This window comes from Rhinoderma darwinii, chromosome 1, assembly GCF_050947455.1.
Source record: "Rhinoderma darwinii isolate aRhiDar2 chromosome 1, aRhiDar2.hap1, whole genome shotgun sequence".
NCBI lineage: Eukaryota > Metazoa > Chordata > Amphibia > Anura > Rhinodermatidae > Rhinoderma > Rhinoderma darwinii.
Genome location: NC_134687.1, coordinates 480585095 through 480606876, shown reverse-complemented (window position 1 = coordinate 480606876; position 21782 = coordinate 480585095). Strand labels below are relative to the sequence as shown.

The window sequence follows — 21782 nt, the reverse complement described above, 5'->3', positions numbered from 1 at the left end:
TCGGCTGGTCCGGAGCTGCAGCAGAACACGTCCTTACTCCGCCATGTCTAAGCCACGCCCCCTGTTTATATATTTTTATTAATACTAAAGGACTGATAAGGGAAAACTCACTGACAGCAAGCATAGTGGGTCCTGACTTTGTCAGCACCCACTAGGCTTCCATCGATGGCATAGCCGGACGCCATTGTTAGGTGTCCGGTTGCCATAGTCACCATCGCCGGCCGCTATCGTGTAGGAAGCCGGCGTTGGAAGCTTAACCCCTAAAAAGCCGCGATCTCTATTGAACGCGGCTTTTAAGGTGTTAATCAGCGGGGACACAGCGATTGGTCCCCGCTGTAGGAGCTGCGGCAACTGCTGTACGAGACAGCAGCGGTCACAGCTCCTGTATGTGTCGGGAAGACGGCCGAAACGGCCGTTACTCCCGTGACATACTATTGGGTCATGGAGCGCGAACGATACAGCTACCATGACCTAATAGTACGTCCAGGAGCGGGAAGGGGTTAAAGGGAATGTGTCGCGAATTAAACCTTTTTTTTTTTTTTTTTAAGTGTCGTTACTTATTTCTATTAGATTTTTTTACGTTTTTTGTTGTATTTTTATATGTTTTTTCCCATATGGTGGAAAGTATTAAAAATTTATAATTTGACATGTTTTCCTATGTTGGCTACCAGGGTGAGCACTTCCCAGAATAACAGCAAGGTGAATAAGGCAAAGCAATCTGACTCACAGCTGCCGTAAATGTGGGAGGGAATCTCACCCCCCCCCCCTCCTACAAGCCAGGAAAAGGTGTCTTCAAATTGCTAAGCAGTGTCCAGCAGTCATTTTGGGTGTGATTCTGCAGCTGGCAGAAGTTATAGGACACACAAAAATGCTAAGGGTATATTCACACGCTTGCTCAACAAAGGGAAAACGGCTCCTGATTTTCAGCCATTTTTTAATCAAACTTGCGTTTCCGGCGGCGTTTTTTACGGCCGTTTTTGGAGCGGATTTTCTATAAAGTCAATGAAAAACTGCTCGAAAAACGTCCCAAGAAGTGATGTGCACTTCATTTTGGCGGGCGTCTTTTTATGTGCCGTTTTTGGAAAACGACCACATAAAAAACGCCCCGTCGGAACAGAACGCCGTATTTCCCAGATGCTTGTAGGCGTTCTGCTTCCGATTTTTCAGCTGAAAACATTGTGTATGAACATACCCTTTTATGCCTCGAATTACGCCTGAAAAAACGCCCCTAATACGCCTACAAACATCTGCCCATTGCTTTCAATGGGAATTACGATGTTCTGTTCCCACGAGCCTTTATTTTACGCTTTGCTGTCAAAAAACGGAGCGTAAAAAGTCGCTCCAGAAAAAGAAGTAGCATGTCACTTTTTGAGGCGTTTTTTGGAGCTGATTTTCCATTGACCACTATGAAAAACGTCTGAAAAGACTCAAAAAAAAGCTCCAAATTTCATTCTCCACTTCAAAAACGCCTGAAAATCAGAGGCTGTTTTCTCTGAAATCAGCTCCGTATTTTTCAGACGTTTTTTGTTAAGCGTGTGAACATACCCTTAGAATAATGAAAGTGAAGTGAATGACTTTTCAGTTGAGAGGTTCACACGGCGCGTATTTGACGTTTTTTTTGCACATGTTACGTGCCAAAAAAACGCTTGATTACACTTTATTTTGCGTGTTTGGGGGGATTTGTGAGTGTGTGTGTGGGTTGCTCGCCGATGATTCTTCAAAACAGCTGATAAGCGGCTATGAAGTATCAGCGGCGCACACACACACACTCACTCACTCACTCACTCACTCACTCACTCACTCACACGCGCGCACACTGGAGAAGTCTTAAAGGGGTCATCCAGGAACCTGTCCTCAGGTCGTGTGTGGTATTACAGCTCTGTCCTATTCACTTCAATGGAGGTGAACTGCAATACCACACAACCTGAGGACAGGTGCGGCACTGTCTCTCCAATCCGGACACCCTCTTCTGTCCTGAGATGACCCGACGGGGGAGGCGGGTATCAGAGCCACCCACCACCATTACTGCAGACAGAACCACACAACTACGGCATGAGGGCAGGGCTTGTCCTGAGTGCACTGTCTCTTGTTATGGATAGATTTATAGTCACATGAACCCCGTCTGCATCAGAACCGCTAACCTAGGTCCGATCACATAACAGACGGGGGATCACCAAAATCCCTGTGCACCCTCAGCCCGTCCATCCAGCCCCTTCCTGGTTATATCTGCTTCTGGGAAATCTGGGTGACCACCATTACCCCTCCTACTGGAGTGTGAGAGGTTCATTAGTCACATCCCCAAACAGCCTCAGCACAACTAAAGAGATTTACCGTTCAGGGGTCTGGGAAAGCTGGGTACCACACAAACAGCGGGCATATTGTTTATCACCCAGCTTTCCCAGGACAGGAACGTGTGATAAACACCTGAATCACTTGTCGAGGAGAAGAACTCACCTCCCCCAGGACACCGGCAGACACCACAACCTACACTACATCAACCGTCTCTACACAGGGGGGACCCACAGTCACATCCACATCATGTGTGGACGTCAGACATCACATTACATAGAAGGATAAGCTGCATCCTTTATACAGAGTCTCCTGCACGACTACAGGGGGCGGGGTCAGTAGGGGGGGCAGTCAAGTGGTGGGGCCCGTTGGGAGGGGGTGGCGTTGGGTGGGGGGGGCCGTCGGGGGTCACCAGAGCGGCGGTCTGTGAGAGAGAGGGACAGACAGACACACACCTTACCTGCAGTGCAGCTGATCTTCATAATGGCGCCTGCTATCTCCCTACAAACCGGCTTCTCTGCTGTGTGACTCTGACCTGCGTCTGCGCAGTACAGAGCCAGAGAGCAGATACAATGGACAGGAGCCGTTCATTGACTCCTATGCATTGTGCTTCCGTGTTCCATCTCTGTATGTGTCGTTAATCGACACATACAGAGATGAAAAAAAAAATGGCAGCCCCCATAGAGAAGTAAAAGTTTGAATACATTAAAAAGTAGAAGGTGACAACACAAATAAATAACGTTTTTGTTTACATTATATTAAAAGCAATATAATAAAAAAATAAAAATAAATCATGACACCTTCCCTTTAACTGTTAGCCATAATCTTCAACATTAAAAGAAAGAAATGCTGGAAATAGATCACTGTGTGTAATGAATCTATATAATGAGTTTCACTTTTTGAATTTAATTACCGTAATAGAATATCATCAAAAAGTTAATTTAATTTGCTGAGAAGACCTGTGTGCTGCAGATTCGTTGCTTTTCTGTTGTGAGTTTTCTCCATTGAAGTCAATGGGGATGTAAAACCTGCAACAAATAGCCTTTTGCAGTGGAAATGCTGCAATTCTGCTACAAAATCACAAGTGAGAAAAAATTATACTTACCCCCACCGGTGTCATAGCAATGCTTTCTTCTATTCGTCCAGGCCAGCCTCCTGGGGTGACACTTCATCCCATGCGACTACTGCACAGTCACATAAGCTGCAAGGTCATCCCAGGAGGCCGGACTGCACAGACAACGGAGGGACGCGTCGCTATGACAGCCCAGGATAAGTGTAGACTTTTTTAGTTTTATGTTTAAGGCTGGGTTCACACGACCTATTTTCAGGCGTAAACGAGGCGTATTATGCCTTGTTTTACGCCTGAAAATAGGGCTACAATACGTCGGCAAACATCTGCCCATTCATTTGAATGGGTTTGCCGACGTATTGTGCAGACGACCTGTAATTTACGCGTCGTCGTTTGACAGCTGTCAAACGACGACGCGTAAATGGACTGCCTCGGCAAAGAAGTGCAGGGCACTTTGCCACGTAATTTGAGCTGTTCTTCATTGAACTCAAGGAAGCACAGCTCAAGATTTACGAGCGTCTCAGACGGCTCGCAAAATGCGAGGAGGAGCATTTACGTGTGAAACGAGGCAGCTGTTAACAGTCTGTCTTTTCACACGTAAATGCCTCTCATCGTGTGAACATACCCTTATAAGCGCTGTTTGTTTTTGTGCCAGAGATTCTACTAAAAAAACTGCACATTTTGCTGCGGTTTTTCTGGCGGAATTTGCTGTGGGTTCTAGGTTGGATACGCTGCTTACTTTTATGCAGTGTATCCGACCCGTGGGAACCCAGTTTAAGATTTATTTTCACTGGAACCAAGGGGCCTAGGCCAATTCCTGAAAAACAGCCCCATAGCATTATCCTTCCTCCACCAAACTTTACAGTTGACACAATGCAGTCCGACAGGTAACGTTCTTATGGTATTCACCAAACCCAGACTGCCAGATAGAGGATGATTCGTCACTCCACAGAACAAGTTTCCACTGCTCTGGAGTCCAGTGTCATCGTGCTTTACACCACTCCATTAGACGCGTGGCATTTTGCTTGGTGATGTAAGGCTTGCATGCAGCTGCTCGGCCATGGAAACCCATGCTATGAAGCTCCTGGCGCAAAGTTTTTGTGCTGTTAAAGGGTTTTTTCAGCCTCTAAAAATTGATGGCCTATCCTCCTCAGGGTCCGACTGTTGGGACCCCCGCCAATCAGCTGTTTTGAAGGGGCCGCATCGCTTGTAGGAGCGCTGCTTCCCCTTTGTTTCTGGTTCTCACTGTGAATCGTTGACACGGAAGTAGCGGCGATTCAAATGTATTGCAGCCTGTTCTTCCATTGTCTTCAATGGGAGAATGCAATACTGTGAACCGCCGCTGCGGCTGTGTCGGCGATTCACAGTGTGAGCAAGTAAGGTAAATGAAGGAGAAGCAGCGGTTGTACGAGCGCTGCGGCCCCTTCTAAACCGCTGATCGGCAGGGGTCCCGACAGTCGGACGCATACCCATCAGCTATTGATAGCCTATCCTGAGGATAGGCTATACATTTTTAGGGGCTGGAAAACCCCTTTAATGCCAGAAGAGGTTTGGAGCTCTGCAGTTATTGAGTCAGCAAAACGTTGGCGACTTTTATGCACTATGTGACTTGGCACTCGACAACCCCTGCGCTGTAACTTAACGTGGTCTTCCACTTTGTGGCTGAGTTACTGTAGTTCCTAAACGCTTTCACTTTGCAATAATTCCACTCACAGTTTATTATGGAAAAGTAAATATTTTTATTTTGGGGGGGGGGGGGGGGTTCCACTACCTGACTTGTTTCAATGGTGGCATCCTATTACAGTACCACGCTGTAATTCAGTGAGCTCTGTACAATGACCCATTCTTTCACAAATGTTTGTGTATGGCAGACTGCATTGCTAGGTGCTGGATTTTATATACAGTGAAGGAAATAAGTATTTGATCCCTTGCTGATTTTGTACGTTTGCCCACTGTCAAAGACATGAACAGTCTAGAATTTTTAGGCTAGGTTAATTTTACCAGTGAGAGATAGATTATATTAAAAAAAAAAACAGAAAATCACATAGTCAAAATTATATATATTTATTTGCATTGTGCACAGAGAAATAAGTATTTGATCCCCTACCAACCATTAAGAGTTCAGCCTCCTCCAGACCAGCTACACGCTGCAAATCAACTTGGTGCCTGCATTAAAGACAGCTGTCTTAAATGGTCACCTGTATAAAAGACTCCTGTCCACAGACTCAATGAATCAGTCTGACTCTAACCTCTACAACATGGGCAAGACCAAAGAGCTTTCTAAGGATGTCAGGGACAAGATAATAGACCTTCACAAGGCTGGAATGGGCTACAAAACAATAAGTAAGATGCTGGGTGAGAAGGAGACAACTGTTGGTGCAATAGTAAGAAAATGGAAGACATACAAAATGACTGTCAATCGACATCGATCTGGGGCTCCATGCAAAATCTCACCTCGTGGGGTATCCTTTATCCTGAGGAAGGTGAGAGCTCAGCCGAAAACTACACGGGGGGAACTTGTTAATGATCTCAAGGCAGCTGGGACCACAGTCACCAAGAAAACCATTGGAAACACATTACGCCGTAATGGATTAAAATCCTGCAGTGACCGCAAGGTCCCCCTGCTCAAGAAGGCACATGTACAGGCCCGTCTGAAGTTTGCAAATGAACATCTGGATGATTCTGAGAGTGATTGGGAGAAGGTGCTGTGGTCAGATGAGACTAAAATTGAGCTCTTTGGCATTAACTCAACTCGCCGTGTTTGGAGGAAGAGAAATGCTGCCTATGACCCAAAGAATACCGTCCCCACTGTCAAGCATGGAGGTGGAAACATTATGTTTTGGGGGTGTTTCTCTGCTAAGGGCACAGGACTACTTCACCGCATCAATGGGAGAATGGATGGAGCCATGTACCGTCAAATCCTGAGTGACAACCTCCTTCCCTCCACCAGGACATTAAAAATGGCTCGTGGCTGGGTCTTCCAGCAAGACAATGACCCGAAACATACAGCCAAGGCAACAAAGGAGTGGCTCAAAAAGAAGCACATTAAGGTAATGGAGTGGCCTAGCCAGTCTCCAGACCTTAATCCCATCGAAAACTTATGGAGGGAGCTGAAGATCTGAGTTGCCAAGCGACAGCCTCGAAATCTTAATGATTTACAGATGATCTGCAAAGAGGAGTGGGCCAAAATTCCATCTAACATGTGTGCAAACCTCATCATCAACTACAAAAAACGTCTGACTGCTGTGCTTGCCAACAAGGGTTTTGCCACCAAGTATTAAGTCTTGTTTGCCAAAGGGATCAAATACTTATTTCTCTGTGCACAATGCAAATCAATATATATAATACTTATTTCCTTCACTGTACATGTAGCAATGGGATTGAATGACCGGAATTCAATTGCTAAGGCTGGGTTCACACAAGTATTATGTCATTCCGTTGCTCTACTCGGTCAGAGGAGCAGAACAATGGAATGACGAACCAATGGGTTCCGTCGGCTTTCCGTTGGGGTATCCGTGATTTCACCGGACACAACAGCGCAGCTGGATCTGTGACGGAGGCTCCCTCTGACGCAGATGTGAACATAGCCTAAGAGGTGTGTCGAAATAATTTTGTCCATGTGACCTATCAGACAGCCCCTTTTTTTTTGTTCTGCTCCTATGACGAAGTAGAACAAGGGTAAGCCCTGATGCAGATGTGAACAAAGCCTCAACTGCACTTATTCCTGTTGTCAGTAAAGACTTAATAAGCAGCTCTTAAATTCTACTGCCTTCTGGCAGAAGAGCTGTAGAAACCTGAACACTGATGATTGTCTGGCCCTCCAGACTCGAGTGCACTTTCTTTACTATGGATGCTTTTTGCTAGAAGAGCCTTAGGGGAAAAAAAAAGTTATGCCTTCCTTTTTTTTTTTTTTTTTTTTGCAGACACTTGAGCATGCCTTTGGATGAGCTTCTTTTTAAATGCCTTCAGATGTCACGTTTCACAGTTGTGACCTGTATGTAGCTTCACAATTACATTATATCCTGTATGTGAAAGTTCAGCTCTGCTGGTGTGGATTCACAATAAGCAATAAATAGGTTTAAAGGGGCAATCTGGGATTTTTCAAAATTGGTAGCAGGGCATTAAAGGGAACCTGTCACCAGCATTTCACCTATTGAACTTTACTTATCCCTCACTGGCCGCGGCTATCAATAGTTCATTGCCGTTATCCCCTCTCCTAATCTCCTCCTCCGACTGTAAATAACGGTCTGCAAACATTTTGCGCCTTTTATCGTAATAATCCGGTGTCCTGTTGTACGCACACACCAGAGGAGGACATCAAAGTGCAAGCTCAGGATTTGGTGTGGCGAGGAGCTGTCAATCAAAATTAAGGAGGCGGGGTAAACTCTGAAAGACTTGAGGAATGAAGATATGACTCTCTTCAAGCGAAGATATGACTCTCTCCAAGCGAAGATATGACTCTCTCCAAGCGAAGATATGACTCTCTCCAAGCGAAGATATGACTCTCTCCAAGCGAAGATATGACTCTCTCCAAGCGAAGATATGACTCTCTCCAAGCGAAGATATGACTCTCTCCAAGCGAAGATATGACTCTCTCCAAGCGAAGATATGACTCTCTCCAAGCGAAGATTTGACTCTCTTCTGCTCATTTGCATATGGTGTGGGAACACTAAAAAACTGAATACTAAAGCCACAGAACCGACTAAGAAGACAATTATAGGTTATATAGAAATTATTTTTCACCCACTACCACCAGGTATTGCTGGTTTAATATGTGAAATGCTGGTGACAGGTTCCCTTTAAATTACATAGTCCACTAACAGATACTCACCACCCGCATGAGCACTGAGGTCCCGTTTGCCTCCACTTCCTGAAGATCCTGCAGAATTCACATGCCGTTCATGCCGCTGCAGCCAATCGCTGGCCTCAAAGGGGATGTTGCCATGAATGGCACGTGACTGCGGAGGACAGCGATTGGCTGCAGTGACACATGACCGATGAATGGCACGTGACCTCTGCAGGATCTTCTGGAGCAGGGGGCACTTCAGCTTGCTATGTAATTCCGTCCCATGTCCTGTTGCTAATTTTGAAAAAATTCTGGATAACCCCTTTAAATAATATGTCCAGCTATAAGACTGATAAGAAATTCAAGACTTAAAGTGGCTCTGTCACCACATTATAAGTGCTTGCTGTAAATCTCACACAGACGCTACAGACGTGTCAGGATTCTGAATAAACATCACGTCCAGGCTGGTAGTGATGTATATTCATTATCGGGACACTGCAGTAATGTTAGTGTATGTAGCTGCACATAACGATATAACTATATCGCTAGTGCAGTGTAAATGAATGGAGAGAAGTGCATGACGCTGATTGGTCAGCGTCATACACTCCTCTGTACAACGCCCACTTGGTCTAAAGTAAAACACGCCCACTTGGGCATTAAGAAACTCATTAGCATAAAGCTAAAAATCACTCATAAAGTGGATTAAAATCGTTTTTATAAATAAAAAGCATTACTGTCACCTACATTACAGCACCAATCATGTTATGTAGGAGACAGGGCACTTATGTGGTGACAGAGCCTCTTTAAAGCGTAACTAAACGTTCGATCAACTTTTTATTTTCTAGCAGCATGTGTAATATAAATATATTTTGTAATATACTTTATTAATGAGTTTGGGTTCCTTTTTGTGTTATATGTGTTTTAAATGGCCACTCTGACCCTTTTCTACCACATTTTATTTCTCCTGTTGCTAGCAGAAATCCGTACACCGTTTGAATGTATCTGTGTACAGATTCTGCTGCCTAGGAGTACGGGTGGGTGGTGGCCCGATCCTGACGTCAGATGTGCACGCCCCCATCGTGACGTCAGGAAGGTCTCTGCCTCTATAAACTACACAGTTCTCTTTAGTGTAACCTGCAGCAGCAGAGCGCATAGAGACTGTGATGAGCTCTGCTGCTGTCCGGACGTGTGTGTGTGTCCAGTAGTGTGTGTGTGTGTGTGTGTGTGTCCAGTAGTGTGTGTGTGTGTCCAGTAGTGTGTGTGTGTGTCCAGTAGTGTGTGTGTGTGTCCAGTAGTGTGTGTGTCCAGTAGCAGAAGCGCAGGTCTAGCGGCTCTCGCTCTCCACAAAGAAGGCATGTGAAGGCTGGGTGATATATATATATATATATATATAAGAAAATCTTGCAGCACTCCAACTTCAAAGTATAAAATTGGATCATGGACGGGACTCATGCAGCACACACCGTTGTGTGCATTAGGGCTAAGGGTACCGCCACACAGTGTATTTAGATGTGGAGAATCCAAATCCACAGGTATACACACTGAAATCTGTGCATAAAATCTGCAGCTTGTCAATTTATGCGCGGCCATAACTGCAACGTGTACATGAGATTACGGATGTCACGATACCAGAATTTGGACTTCGATACCGATACTTAGTTTAGTATTGCGATTTCGATACTTTGCCAACAGTAATAATAAAAAAAAAAGTTCTTCCATTTTCTGATGTGAGGCGCGTGGTGTGGTGTGATGAATTTAACCTCCCCGTACCTCACATTAATAGTAACTAATCCCTATCATAAACTATCATGTTTCTCAGTCATAATGGGTTAATGTGTGAGGTACATCATGGGGTTAATTACTAGTAGGGCTTATTCAGGCGAACGTGATATACGTCCGTGCAACGCGCATGATTTTCACGAGCCTCGCACGGACCTATGTTAGTCTATGGGGCCGTGCAGACTGTACGTGAGTTTCACGCAGCGTGTATCCGCTGCGGAAAACTCACGACATGTTCTATATTTGGGCGTATTTCGCGCATCACGCACCCATTGAAGTCACTTCCGTGTGACGCGCGTGATTCGCACAACAGCAGTAAAAAGTATAAATGTAAACCGAAAAGCACCACGTGCTTTTCTGTCTACAAACAGTGTCATAATGATGGCGGCGCGAAACCCACGCATCATACGCTGCTGAAACACACGGAGCTGTTATGTAACTTTTGCGCGCGCAAAACGCCGCATTTTTTGCGCATGCAAAACGCACACAATCCGGCCTTAATGTGAGGCACATGGAGGTTAAGTTCATCACACCTTGTGCCTCACAATAAGTAATAGCAGTTTTTATTTTATTTTTTTACAGCGTGCACATCATAAATGATGCAAAAAAATTGTTGTGCAGGTTATTACGCCCGCACCATTACCGAATGTGTATATTTTATGTATTGAGACTTATTTGAATGTTTTATTGTAAAAAAGGTGTATGTGTATTTTTTATTTTTTTTTAATTTAACATTACTTTGTTTTTACTTTAATTTTGAAACTTTAATATACTGGAATATATCTATATTACAGTACATTAATACTGATAGTACACAGGCAGTTGTTAGGACATCCCTAAGTATACCCTAGCAGGAAATATGGTAGGACAGCACTGGGGTCCTTCAATGGACCCTGGGCTGTCTGCCCATATATGGTATGTCCCTCAATCGCGTCATAGGAATTCCCATCCAAGGGGCATCCCCCCCCCCCTTCTCATTTTCCCCTGAATGCTGCAGTCCGCTGTGATCGCAGCATTCACGGGAATAACGGCGGAGATGAGTGGTTTCTCTGATCTCCGCGGTTATAGAGCGGGGCTGCAGCTGTGTAATACAGTCATTGCCCCGCTCCTGACAACAAGTGCGCGCGCGGTCAGCATGAGGAGATGCGGCCGGCGCTGCACTAATGAGAAGCGGTTCAGGCACTGAGGACAGAACATAGGGGTGTTTTGTAGTGCGTCCGCCATGTTCGGTCTTCAGTGCCGCCGCTCATTAGTGCAGCGCCGGCCGCATCGCATCATCCTGACCCCGCGCACTTGTTATCAGGACTCAGGAGCGCGGCAATGACTGTATCACACAGCCGCAGCCCCGCTCTCATACATTCATGCGTTACTATACTTAGATGTGCAGCCGCACAGCTTAGTATCAAAATACATGAAATAACGATATCGAACCGTTTGGGGATGCACAGTATTGAAACGGTATCGAAGTTTCGATGCATCGTCATCCCTACATGAGATTTTGAAAACCTCATTATCTAAAATGCTACTGTATTACGCAGCCGATTTTTATAGTGTGTGTGTATATATACTGTATACAGTCCTGTACACGGCTGTCCTTATAGTATATACTGTATAGTGTATACAAAGCGGTCTTTATAGTATATATACTGTGTACAGACCATATTGTACCTCATAGTGTATGGCTGAAGTGAGAGCAGGCAGGAATATGGAGGGTGAGGGGAATGCTGGAAGATGTGAGAGCTGGGAGAGGAGGTATTTATCCGAGTGCTATCACATACTTTATAAAACCAACATTAGATACTTCGCATTGGTAAAGTAGAGAAGATGTGTCTGATATGGTAAATCCAAGATGTCAGATGCAAAAGACAACTGTGCTGCAAAAGGACCTTTGGTTTTCCTGATTGGCTGGCTGTTTAGGTGCATGATGGGAACTATGGGCAGATTGAATATTGCATACAATACTGGCAAACATCGCACGCAGTAAGACACGCCCCTAGCAACTAGCCAGAATCAGGAAGTGTGAGAAAACAGATGTGGACGGTTTCACAAGAAAAAAAGCTGCAAAAAAGGTACTTTGAGTGAAAAAAATTGCTAAGAGTAATGAAGTCACATAGTGGGACATAATAGCAGTTTTTTGCGAAAGTTTAGCTACGCTTTAAGGCCTCATGCACACATGTTTCACGTCAGTTTAAAATGGATCCGTGTGTCCGTTGTGACGTGTGTGGTTTCCGTTGTCACTCAACGTCCGTTCCGTTTTAATTGGATGCTGTGCTTCCGTTTGTCTTCCGTTTTAAACGGTCCATTAAAATCCATCTTGTGTGTTGAATGCAGGTAACTTTGGCACGCCCTGCTGCTGCTTAGCAACGGATCCGTGAAAAACGGACGGCACACGGATGCCTTCCGTGTGCCGTCCGTTTTTTTTGACGGACCCATAGACTTCAAAGGGCCCAACGGTCACTAAATGACGGACAAAAGTAGGACATGCACTACTTTTGACGGAACGGATGAAAGGAACCGTCAAAACAACGGAAGTGTGCATGGCCCCATAGAAATTAATGTGTCAGGGTGCTATCGGTTAAAAAAACGGATAGCACCCTGAAGAAAAAAAACTGAAGTGGGATGAGGCCTTACTCCCAAATAATGCACAGTTCTACTGGTCAGCAAGAACAGTGACCTCCCATTTTTAGATAACGCATTATTTGTGCTCTATTGTAATGTTGATTTAATGGGTTTTCTGTAATGTTCTTACTTTATTGTCTGGCCCTAACTTGTCTTTACCAGCTTTTCTGCTTGCATGTTACAGGCGGGGGCCAGCTCCATGTGGGCTTCTTGCTGTGGGTTGCTGAATGAAGTCATGGGTACAGGAGCTGTGCGAGGGCAGCAGTCAGGCTTCGGTGGAGCAGCGGGTCCCTTTCGATTTGCACAGAATACTGAGTTCTCACCATATCCTTCATCATCCTCCAATATTGTATGTAAAGCTTGTGGACTCCACTTCACAGTCTTCAGGAAGAAGGTGAGCTCATGTTTCGTGGAATTTTAAGCCCGTCTCGTACAGTAGAGGCTAAGATTTGAGTGGGTTGAATAAATATTTGTGAGAAAGCAGATCGGGAAAATGAAAATCTATAAGACCATGTAGAGGTGTCCGTATTACATAATTAATATTGTATCCAGGTTATGCACCGAATTTCGGCGCCCGGTAAGAGAATAAATATCACTCCCTACCTTTCACCTAATCAAGTTTACAAATGGAGGAGGAAAAAGAAAGACGTCTGCTATTTTTGGGGTATAATCCGTATAAGTTTGATACCTTCCCTTGTGGACATACAGTAAAGATTATGGATTGTAACTGACAATGTGTAAGCCATTATTATCAAGATCAGTCATTTTTGATCTTGGTGGAACAAAACTGCCAGTATGCAAGAGGATACAGGTCACACAAAGTGCTTGTAAAAGGCTCTGTTCATACAGTATACGTGTCATGGCTTCCATTTATAACTGATCTATGGCAGCTGTGCTGCATCTATTTTCGTGTAAATCACAAGAAATCCTGGCGGACATTATTGACTAATAATAGCGTCTGCTGGGGTCCGACAATTTCAACTGAACTTGAAACCTAACATTTAGGCCCCATGCACACGACCGTGCCCGCAATCACGGCACGCGATTGCGGGCACGGCCGGCCGCTGACTGACAGCCGCATTTTCAGGCCGTGCTGCCATACAAAGTATGGGAGCACGGCCCGCAAAATGCGAAAGAACGGACCTGTTCCATAATTCCCGGAACATTTCCACGGCACGGACACCCTTCTGTAGTGCTACGGAAAGGTGTCAGTGTTCAATGAAAGTGAATGGCTCAGTTTTTGCGGACCGCAATTGCGGTCCGCAAAAACGGAGGTTTTTTACGGTTGTGTGCATGGGGCCTTAATTATCAGGATTAACAACCCGCAATAAAGGGCCAGGCAAACGTTTTTCAAATTAGAATATGTGGACACAGAAAATGATGCAGGTAGTCTCTGATGATACTTGTATTGGTCTTTTCTGCTATACATTATCCACGTGCATGCCACTAACCAGCACTATGGCCCACTACAGGAAGAATGATCTCTCTTCTCTACATGTTCATGAATAAACAGAACCGATAAAAACAAAGGGACATGTACAAAAACACCGAAAAAGGCCATACTTACAAATGGACACAGCCAGGTCAGAAACGCTGATGAAAGGGCGAGCAGGTGCTTTAAAGGGAATGTGTTGCCAGAAAAACATGTTTTTTTTTTAAAAATTACACATTTAGTGTGTGGGTGATTAAACATTGTTCAATTTTTTTTTATTTTTTTGCACGAGTCCATGTAATATTATAAATTATTTCTAATTTATAATACTACCCATTTTTGGTCACTAGATGGAGCTGTTCCCAAAATTGCAGCATTGCAACATTGGGTTAAAAGCCCTCGCTCTAGTGAGCTCTCAGCATCCCCCCCTCCTTTATCCTGGCTAGTGCCGGGATAAACGAGGGGTTTGAAAGGTTTAACCTCCTACACTGTGTGTCGCCATTTTTTGAGGTAACCCACAGTGTAGTAGGTTTACATACAGTAGTAAACACACACAAACACTAACATACATTGAAATCTCTTACCTGCTCCTGCCGCCGCGGCTCCCTCCGGCCCGTCCGCTCCCTTTGCTGCCGCTGTTCCATGTGCACAAGTCCGGAAGCCGCGACCGGAAGTAGTAATATTACTGTCCGGCCGCGACTTCCGGTCCACAGGAAAATGGCGCCGGACGGCGCCAATTTCGAATAGGACTGTGTGGGAGCGGCGCATGCGCAGTTCCCACACAGACGCCGTACACGGCAGTCAATGGGACGGGAGCCGTTCGCAGTCCCTATGGGACTGTGGCTGCCGTATTCCATGTCTGTGTGTGCCGTTAATCGACACACACAGAAATGGAACAAAAAATGGCAGCCCCCATAGGGAAGAAAAAGTGTAAAAATAAGAAACCGTAAAACACAAACACACAAATGAAAATAAACGTTTTTATTAAAGCACTAACATCTTTAACATATAAAAAAATTATTTGTGATGACACTGTTCCTTTAAATATTAATAGCCACTCCCACTAGTCTTGAGGGGAGTGGTGTGTGGTGCATGGGATGTGTAGTAAGAAATAATAAATGGTGTGTGTGCAAGTGTAATACTATAAGTGAAATATAGGGGGCAGTAATGAGTGAAGTGCCTCAATAGAAATAAATGGATAATGGGGTGCAAGTGAATGAAACATGGAGGGATAGTGTGTACGTCATGAGGCACAACGTGTATAGCCAGGTAGAAGCCTATTTGTGACGCCTTGATAATTCATAGAGCGGGCTACACTGCTTGCTATGCCAGCATCAAAGACCCGGCTGTGTCCAAGAGAAGCGAATATACATAATAATGAAAAATACCTGGGGTATTGGTAATCATTTTGGCCAAAAGGACGCAAGCTCGCAATCCACGACAAGGATCCCCAGACTTGTGAGTCCCTAACTCCTAAACTGGAACAGAACGTTCCTGATGCACAAACAGAACCGATAAAAACAAAGGGACATATACAATGTTCATGAATAATACAGATCACTGGTAATGGTGATCCAATAGGGAGCAATGGCGGATCATCATATGGGCGGTTCGGGCGGCCGCCCGAGGCACCCAGGGGGCCTATGGCTGCCCGAACTGCACATAATCTTAAAAACTATGCAGCACACTTGCGCTGCTAATTGTCGCTGCGGAGATGGGGAGAAGGTGCAGGGAGAGCAATTCAGGGCGGGCTTAGCCGGGATAGTGAAAGCTACGCCTCTCTACATAAAAGTGCTCCGAATAGTAGGCTAAAGGACCTTTGATGACGTCATGCCCAAGTGACCCCGCCCACCAATCAGGTCCTTCTACCACAGTGAAGAAGCAGGATATCTGCAGGGGAGAAGGCCCGCCCACCAGTCAGGTCTTTACACAGAGCCCCAGGCTGGTGAGTGCTTTTCCAAACCCCCATCCCTCCCTCCATCTCCATCAATTCATCCCTCCCTTCATCTCCTCCATCAATTCATCCCTCCCTTCATCTCCTCCATCAATTCATCCCTCCCTTCATCTCCATCAATTCATCCCTCCCTTCATCCCTCCATCACTCACTCCCTCCATCACTCACTCCCTCCATCACTCACTATCTTCATCCATCACTCACTCCCTTCATCACTCACTCCCTTCATCCCTCCATCACTCACTCCCTTCATCCCTCCATCACTCACTCCCTTCATCCCTCCATCACTCACTCCCTTCATCCCTCCATCACTCACTCCCTTCATCCCTCCATCACTCACTCCCTTCATCCCTCCATCACTCACTCCCTTCATCCCTCCATCACTCACTCCCTTCATCCCTCCATCACTCACTCCCTTCATCCCTCCATCACTGCTCTGTGTGGCGCTCTGTACAGGGGGGGGGGCTGTGTGTGGCGCTCTGTACAGGGGGGGGCTGTGTGTTATGCTCTCTATAGGGGGTGTGACGCTATCTACAGGGGGCTGTGTGCATGTGGTGCTTTACTTTACAGTGTTTGACACCATTCCATTCCGGCACGCAGTGTTTGGTGCTATTACATTTAGAGGCACAGTGTGTGGCACCATGATAATTTTATCTTCGTTTATAGGTGTAGAAATGTTGGAAAAGTGAGAAACCGAAGACCTTTAAGTGGCAAATTCTGCAGAAATGGCCGGGAGAAGTAGTCATGAAATCTGGACCGGATGGAGAAGAAAGAGGAAAAAAGTTACCAGAATCTGAGAAGTAGTCACCTGTGAGTCACTAGATTTATAGAGAATCTGTCACCGCTCCTGACATGTTTATTATAGGAAATCCTTATGTTTCACAAAGTTTTTGTGCAGTCCAAGACTGATATACAAATGCGTGTCACCATTCTCCTTGTCAGGAGGATGTGTCCCTGCACAGTGAGATACTGTCAGCGATGGTTGGAGACTCTCAGTATGTAGGGACACAGCCCTTTGACAAGTGGAATCGTAACACCCATTTGTTAATGCTTACACAAAAAGGTAGTGTTAACAATAGTTGCGGCGGGGGAGAAGGGGGGCCCAAGTTTGGGTAACAGCCCAGGGCCTATAGTCTACTTAATCCGCCACCGATAGGGAGTTACCATTATATCACTGTTCTCAGTCATCTGTATACAGGGATGTGCCTCAATGGCGCAATAAGGAGAAACTAAGCTCTAAGATTTATATATATATTTATAACCAAACTTTGATGCCATGTACCTTTCTGTCTTTCAGCATGTCTGTTGTGACTGCAAAAAAGACTTTTGCTCAGTGTGCTCCACACTTCAGGAAAACCTCAGGCGATGTGGTACTTGCCATTTACTACAAGAAACAGCATTTCAACGGCCCCAGTTGATGAAGCTGAAAGTGAAGGACCTACGTCAATACCTAACACTAAGGAACATCCCTACTGAGAGCTGTCGGGAGAAGGAAGACTTGGTGGAGCTGGTGCTCTGCCACCATGGCTCTTGTCCTGAAGAAGAGATGGATGTTAGCGCAGACAGCACTACAAGGTCGCAGACATCTGCCTTCTCATTCTTTTCCGCTATTTCTGCACCTTCATCTTCCGTATCTTCATCTCAGGGAGAACTATCAGACAGAAGTGGGAGCGTGGGAAGTGGCTCTGCATCACAGGTACCAGGATCCTTGACACACTAGCAGTTACAATACTTATCTAGTTATATATTTTATTCTAAGCAATACTGATATAATAATTAAAGAGGGCAAATTTTAGCCATATAGATATAAACCTCATAAAAATGCTAATTGTTTTCCTCCGTGCATAGCCTTAGACCAAAACTACCTTGTGGCACACAGCCTGGTCTGCTACAATAAAGGCCAAGTGTAACCGTTGGGATTTCCTTGAGGCAATGAGATATTAGCCGAAAATAGTAGATTTCTCCACCTCTATCCTTGACCGGTGCGGTGTGGTAGCTAATAGCCAGTGACACTGTCTTTCATTTTCCTGTGACAAAATATTTTAGGCCGTCACACTTGGATTTTTCCATGTTTGTGTAATAACAAGGTCTTCTCTATATTGAGTTCAGTTATGCGGCCAGACACTTTGGCTCACAAAGCCTTTCAAGCATGCAGTTTCTTCAAGAATATAAAATGAGATGATCTTGAGAGACATATTGTATAACTTGGCAACATGGAAGCAAGCTCCCCCCCAAAAAAAAGTTTAAGTGTAGTTCTAGTTTAAGCCAGATATAGAATTTTCCATTGACTGGACAGACCTATATGACAATTGGGTAAGGACTTGGTCTGAAGACCTTAATGGGGTCACCCAGGATTAGAAAATGGGGATCTGCTTTTTTTCCCCCCAGAAACAGTGCCACTCCTGTTAATGGGTTCTGAATGGTATTGCAATTCAGAACAATTTACTTGAATGGGTATGAATAAATAGCTTTTATTCTGATCCTGGAATCACCTTTAACCACAGGATAGGTGATAACATGCCGATCACGAGAATGGGGGTCCCGTTCCTCCGAATGAATGGAGTGGCAGTTTGAGCATGCACACATTCACTGTCTATGGGACTGCCGGAGATAGGGTATAGTGCTCGACTATCTCTGGCAGTGCCATAGTGCATGAATGGAGCAGCAATGTGCATGCTTGACCTGCTCCTCCATTCATTCAGAGGAGCAGGACCCCCATTCTCGTGACTGGTGGGGGTCCCGGTGGTTGGACCCCGACCGGTCAGCATGTTCTCAACTATCCTGTGGTTAGGGGATAACGTTTATTCTTGGGACAACCCCTTTTAAGGTTCCTTCTCTTTGAGGATGCAGCTTTTGTGTAATCTTTGCAGGAAATTTAGGCCTATTTTTATTTTGTGCCATAGCATTAAAGTGTTGTTATCCCTTCCCTTTAATGAACATTTATGAAATCTAAAATCACTGAAAAGCTTACAGGGGAAGGTACACACACCAATTTCCAGCAGGATGCAGACAAACCATAATGATACATAGAGGGAGATTGCTCAGGTGCAAAATACTGATGAACAGCCACTGTCACGCCTACTATTCATGAGGGGTGGCTGCTTAGTATTATTATTGCTCACCGATATAGCTTCTATAGGGCTGGGTTCTATAAGGCTGAGTTTTTTGCAGGCAGAAAATCTGCCTCAAAATTCCGTTTGGAGTTTTGAGGCAGATTTTGCTCTGCCTGCACGCAGAATTTCACAGCGTTTTTCGCCCGTGGCCAAAAAAACGCAGCGAAATACGCTTTCTCTGCCTCCCATTGATGTCAATGGGAGGTCAGAGACGTAAATGCCCGAACATAGGGCATGTCGCTTCTTTTTCCCGCGAGACTGTTTTTCCGCAGATACTCAATACTGACAAAACCGTAGTATTTGAGGGTCAGTTCAATTACGGCGGGCACTATCTCATTCTCTCCCGCCGGCGAGGTCTGTCTGCTGTGTGGGGGCGGTAACTAGTCCGAGACTCTGAGACTCAAGAGTCAGACTGGCTGCTGCTGCTGCATGCACTGGGAGTGACTGTGAGACTCACCAATCCCAGCCCCACTTGTAGCTTTCCCACGCTAATGAAGCGCAGGAAAGCTACAAGCGGGGCTGTGACTGGTGAGTCCGACACTCAATCCGCACCCCCCTGCCTGGTCTCGGGACATGAGGTCAGGACCAGGTGACTCACAAGTGACTGGTCCCGGCACCGACCCAATAACGGTCTGCGTGTCTCTGACCTCAGCCATGCAGACTGTTATTGTCCGAGACATTCACAGACCATCGTACGCTGCTGCTGCTCCACCTCCTCAGCCGCTAAAAGTCCACTCTCCTAAATGCCGTCTGCGGGGCGAGCTGCTGTAGGCCCGCCGCCTTCTTCCCTTCTTATTTGCACTGCGTCTGCGCATGTAAATTTTGGCGCATGCGCAGTGTAAATCAGAGGGAACAGAGGAAATTACGGACAGTGTTTTTTTTGTTTTTTCTGCCGGATGCTACAGACTGCAGAAAAAAACACTGGGTGACCGTGTGACTGGCACACTTATGGAAGCTATATCTGTGTGCAATGATAATACTAAGCAGCCACCCCCTCATGAATAGTAAGTGTGAGGGTATGTTCACACGGCAGCCTCAGTTACGGCTGAAATTACGGTGCTGTTTTTCAGGCGAAAACAGCTCCGGAATTTCAGATGTAATGGCATGTGCAGGCGCTTTTCGCTGAGTCCATTACGGACGTAATTGGAGCTGTTTTTCCATGGAGTCAAGGGAAAACTGCTCCAATTACGTCTCATGAAGTGACAGGCACTTCTTTGACGCGGGCGTCTTTTTTACGCGCCGTCTTTTGACAGCGGCGCGTAAAAAAATGACCGTTGGCACAGAACATCGTAAAACCCATTCAAATGAATGGGCAGATGTTTGCCGACGCTTTGGAGCCGTATTTTCGGACGTAATTCGGGGCTAAAACGCCTGAATTACATCCGTAAATAGGGTGTGTGAACCCAGCCTGAGAGTGGCTGTTCATCAGTATTTTGCACTTGTGCAATCTCCCTCTATGTAGCATTGTGGTTGGGAATTGGTGTGTACCTGCCCTTGTATCAGTAAGAATGGCCTTTTCAGTGATTTTATGTAATACAGATTTAACCTGGGGGTTCTTGGTCCCCCTTCACTGACAGAGAGTTGGTCTTGTGCACGTGGTCGGGCTTCATGAAACTCCATGGGATATATGGAAACAGCGGAGCGTACGGATTCCATGATTTCTGTATCTAACATTAAAGTCTATTGGAGATCTGAAAACCGCTCTTTCCTCATCTCTCATAGAGTTTAATGGTAAACTGTGCACGCGCAACTAACGCTCTTCCAGAAACAAGACACCGTGCACACCGGTCACCACACCGGGTCCCAGTGGTCGGACCCCACCAATCGGACATTTATAGCATACCGTATTGAGGTACCATAAATGTTCAATGTGGGAAAAAAAGCCTTTACATAATATGCTAGGCTGCATTTTCTTTGGGTGGTCATAGCTACCTATCTCTGTCTGGGAAATAACCTGGGAAACACTCCGTGAACTGGAGTTTTGATCATAAACAATTCCTGTCCAAGGAAAAGGTGAGAGGTATCTCAAAAAGCAAAGTGCAAAAGCAAAACATTTACTGCCAACATATGAAATTATTTTTTTTATTGTGAGGATAATTAAACTTCACCTACTTGTGACAGACGCACCTACTAATGACCTATAGAAAAGAATTTGATGTCCTCCTTGCTGTATAATGGAAGAGACATGAATCCAATTGCATTCAGTACAGGTCCATTAGTTTGACAACATAGAAATCCCTGTTGGTCGGATGCACCTAGAATCGTCCCAAATAAAATTTTAACTAACTGCCTAAAATCTATAGTGGTGTGTACAGAGGCAGGCTCTGCAATACATTTCTGCACCTGTAGTCAGTGTGTGTGGGGGGGGGGTTCTGAAGACCCTGGTCTGCTCATACCTCATTGTACTACAGACTTTTAACAGAACTGTTCCTCTGCCTGAGTTTCTGGCTCAGACGTTCGCCCCTTCAGGACACAGCCTATTTTCGCCTTATGGACCAGGCCATTTTTTTCAAAACGGACGTGTCACTTTAGGTGATAAAAACTTTGGAATGCTTCCACCTAGCCAATTGATTCTGATAGTGTTTTCTCGTGACACATTGGACTTTAGGTTAGGGGTAAAATTTGGTTGATACATTGTGTTTATTTGTGAAAAACATCAAAATGTCTAGAAAATTTGTCAAAATTAGCATTTTTCTAAATTTTAAATGTATCTGCTTGGAAAACAGATTGTAATACCACAC

At 45.2% G+C, this 21782-nt stretch overlaps 1 protein-coding gene across 3 annotated transcripts in view; it reads left to right on the top strand.

The window, feature by feature from the left end:
• RNF34 (ring finger protein 34) overlaps positions 1 to 21782 on the top strand; it is a 58359-nt gene that overhangs the window by 19559 nt on the left and 17018 nt on the right. The window contains exons 1-3 of one of the 3 annotated variants that reach the window (XM_075834426.1): positions 11902 to 11992; positions 12727 to 12936; positions 17226 to 17624. In XM_075834426.1, coding sequence (XP_075690541.1) covers positions 12742 to 12936; positions 17226 to 17624 — 594 coding nt within the window. In that variant the 5' untranslated portion in view covers positions 11902 to 11992; positions 12727 to 12741. Of the gene's footprint in view, positions 1 to 11901; positions 11993 to 12717; positions 12937 to 17225; positions 17625 to 21782 lie in introns of those variants that run through there. The other 2 variants (XM_075834418.1, XM_075834411.1) reach the window with 2 other exon arrangements.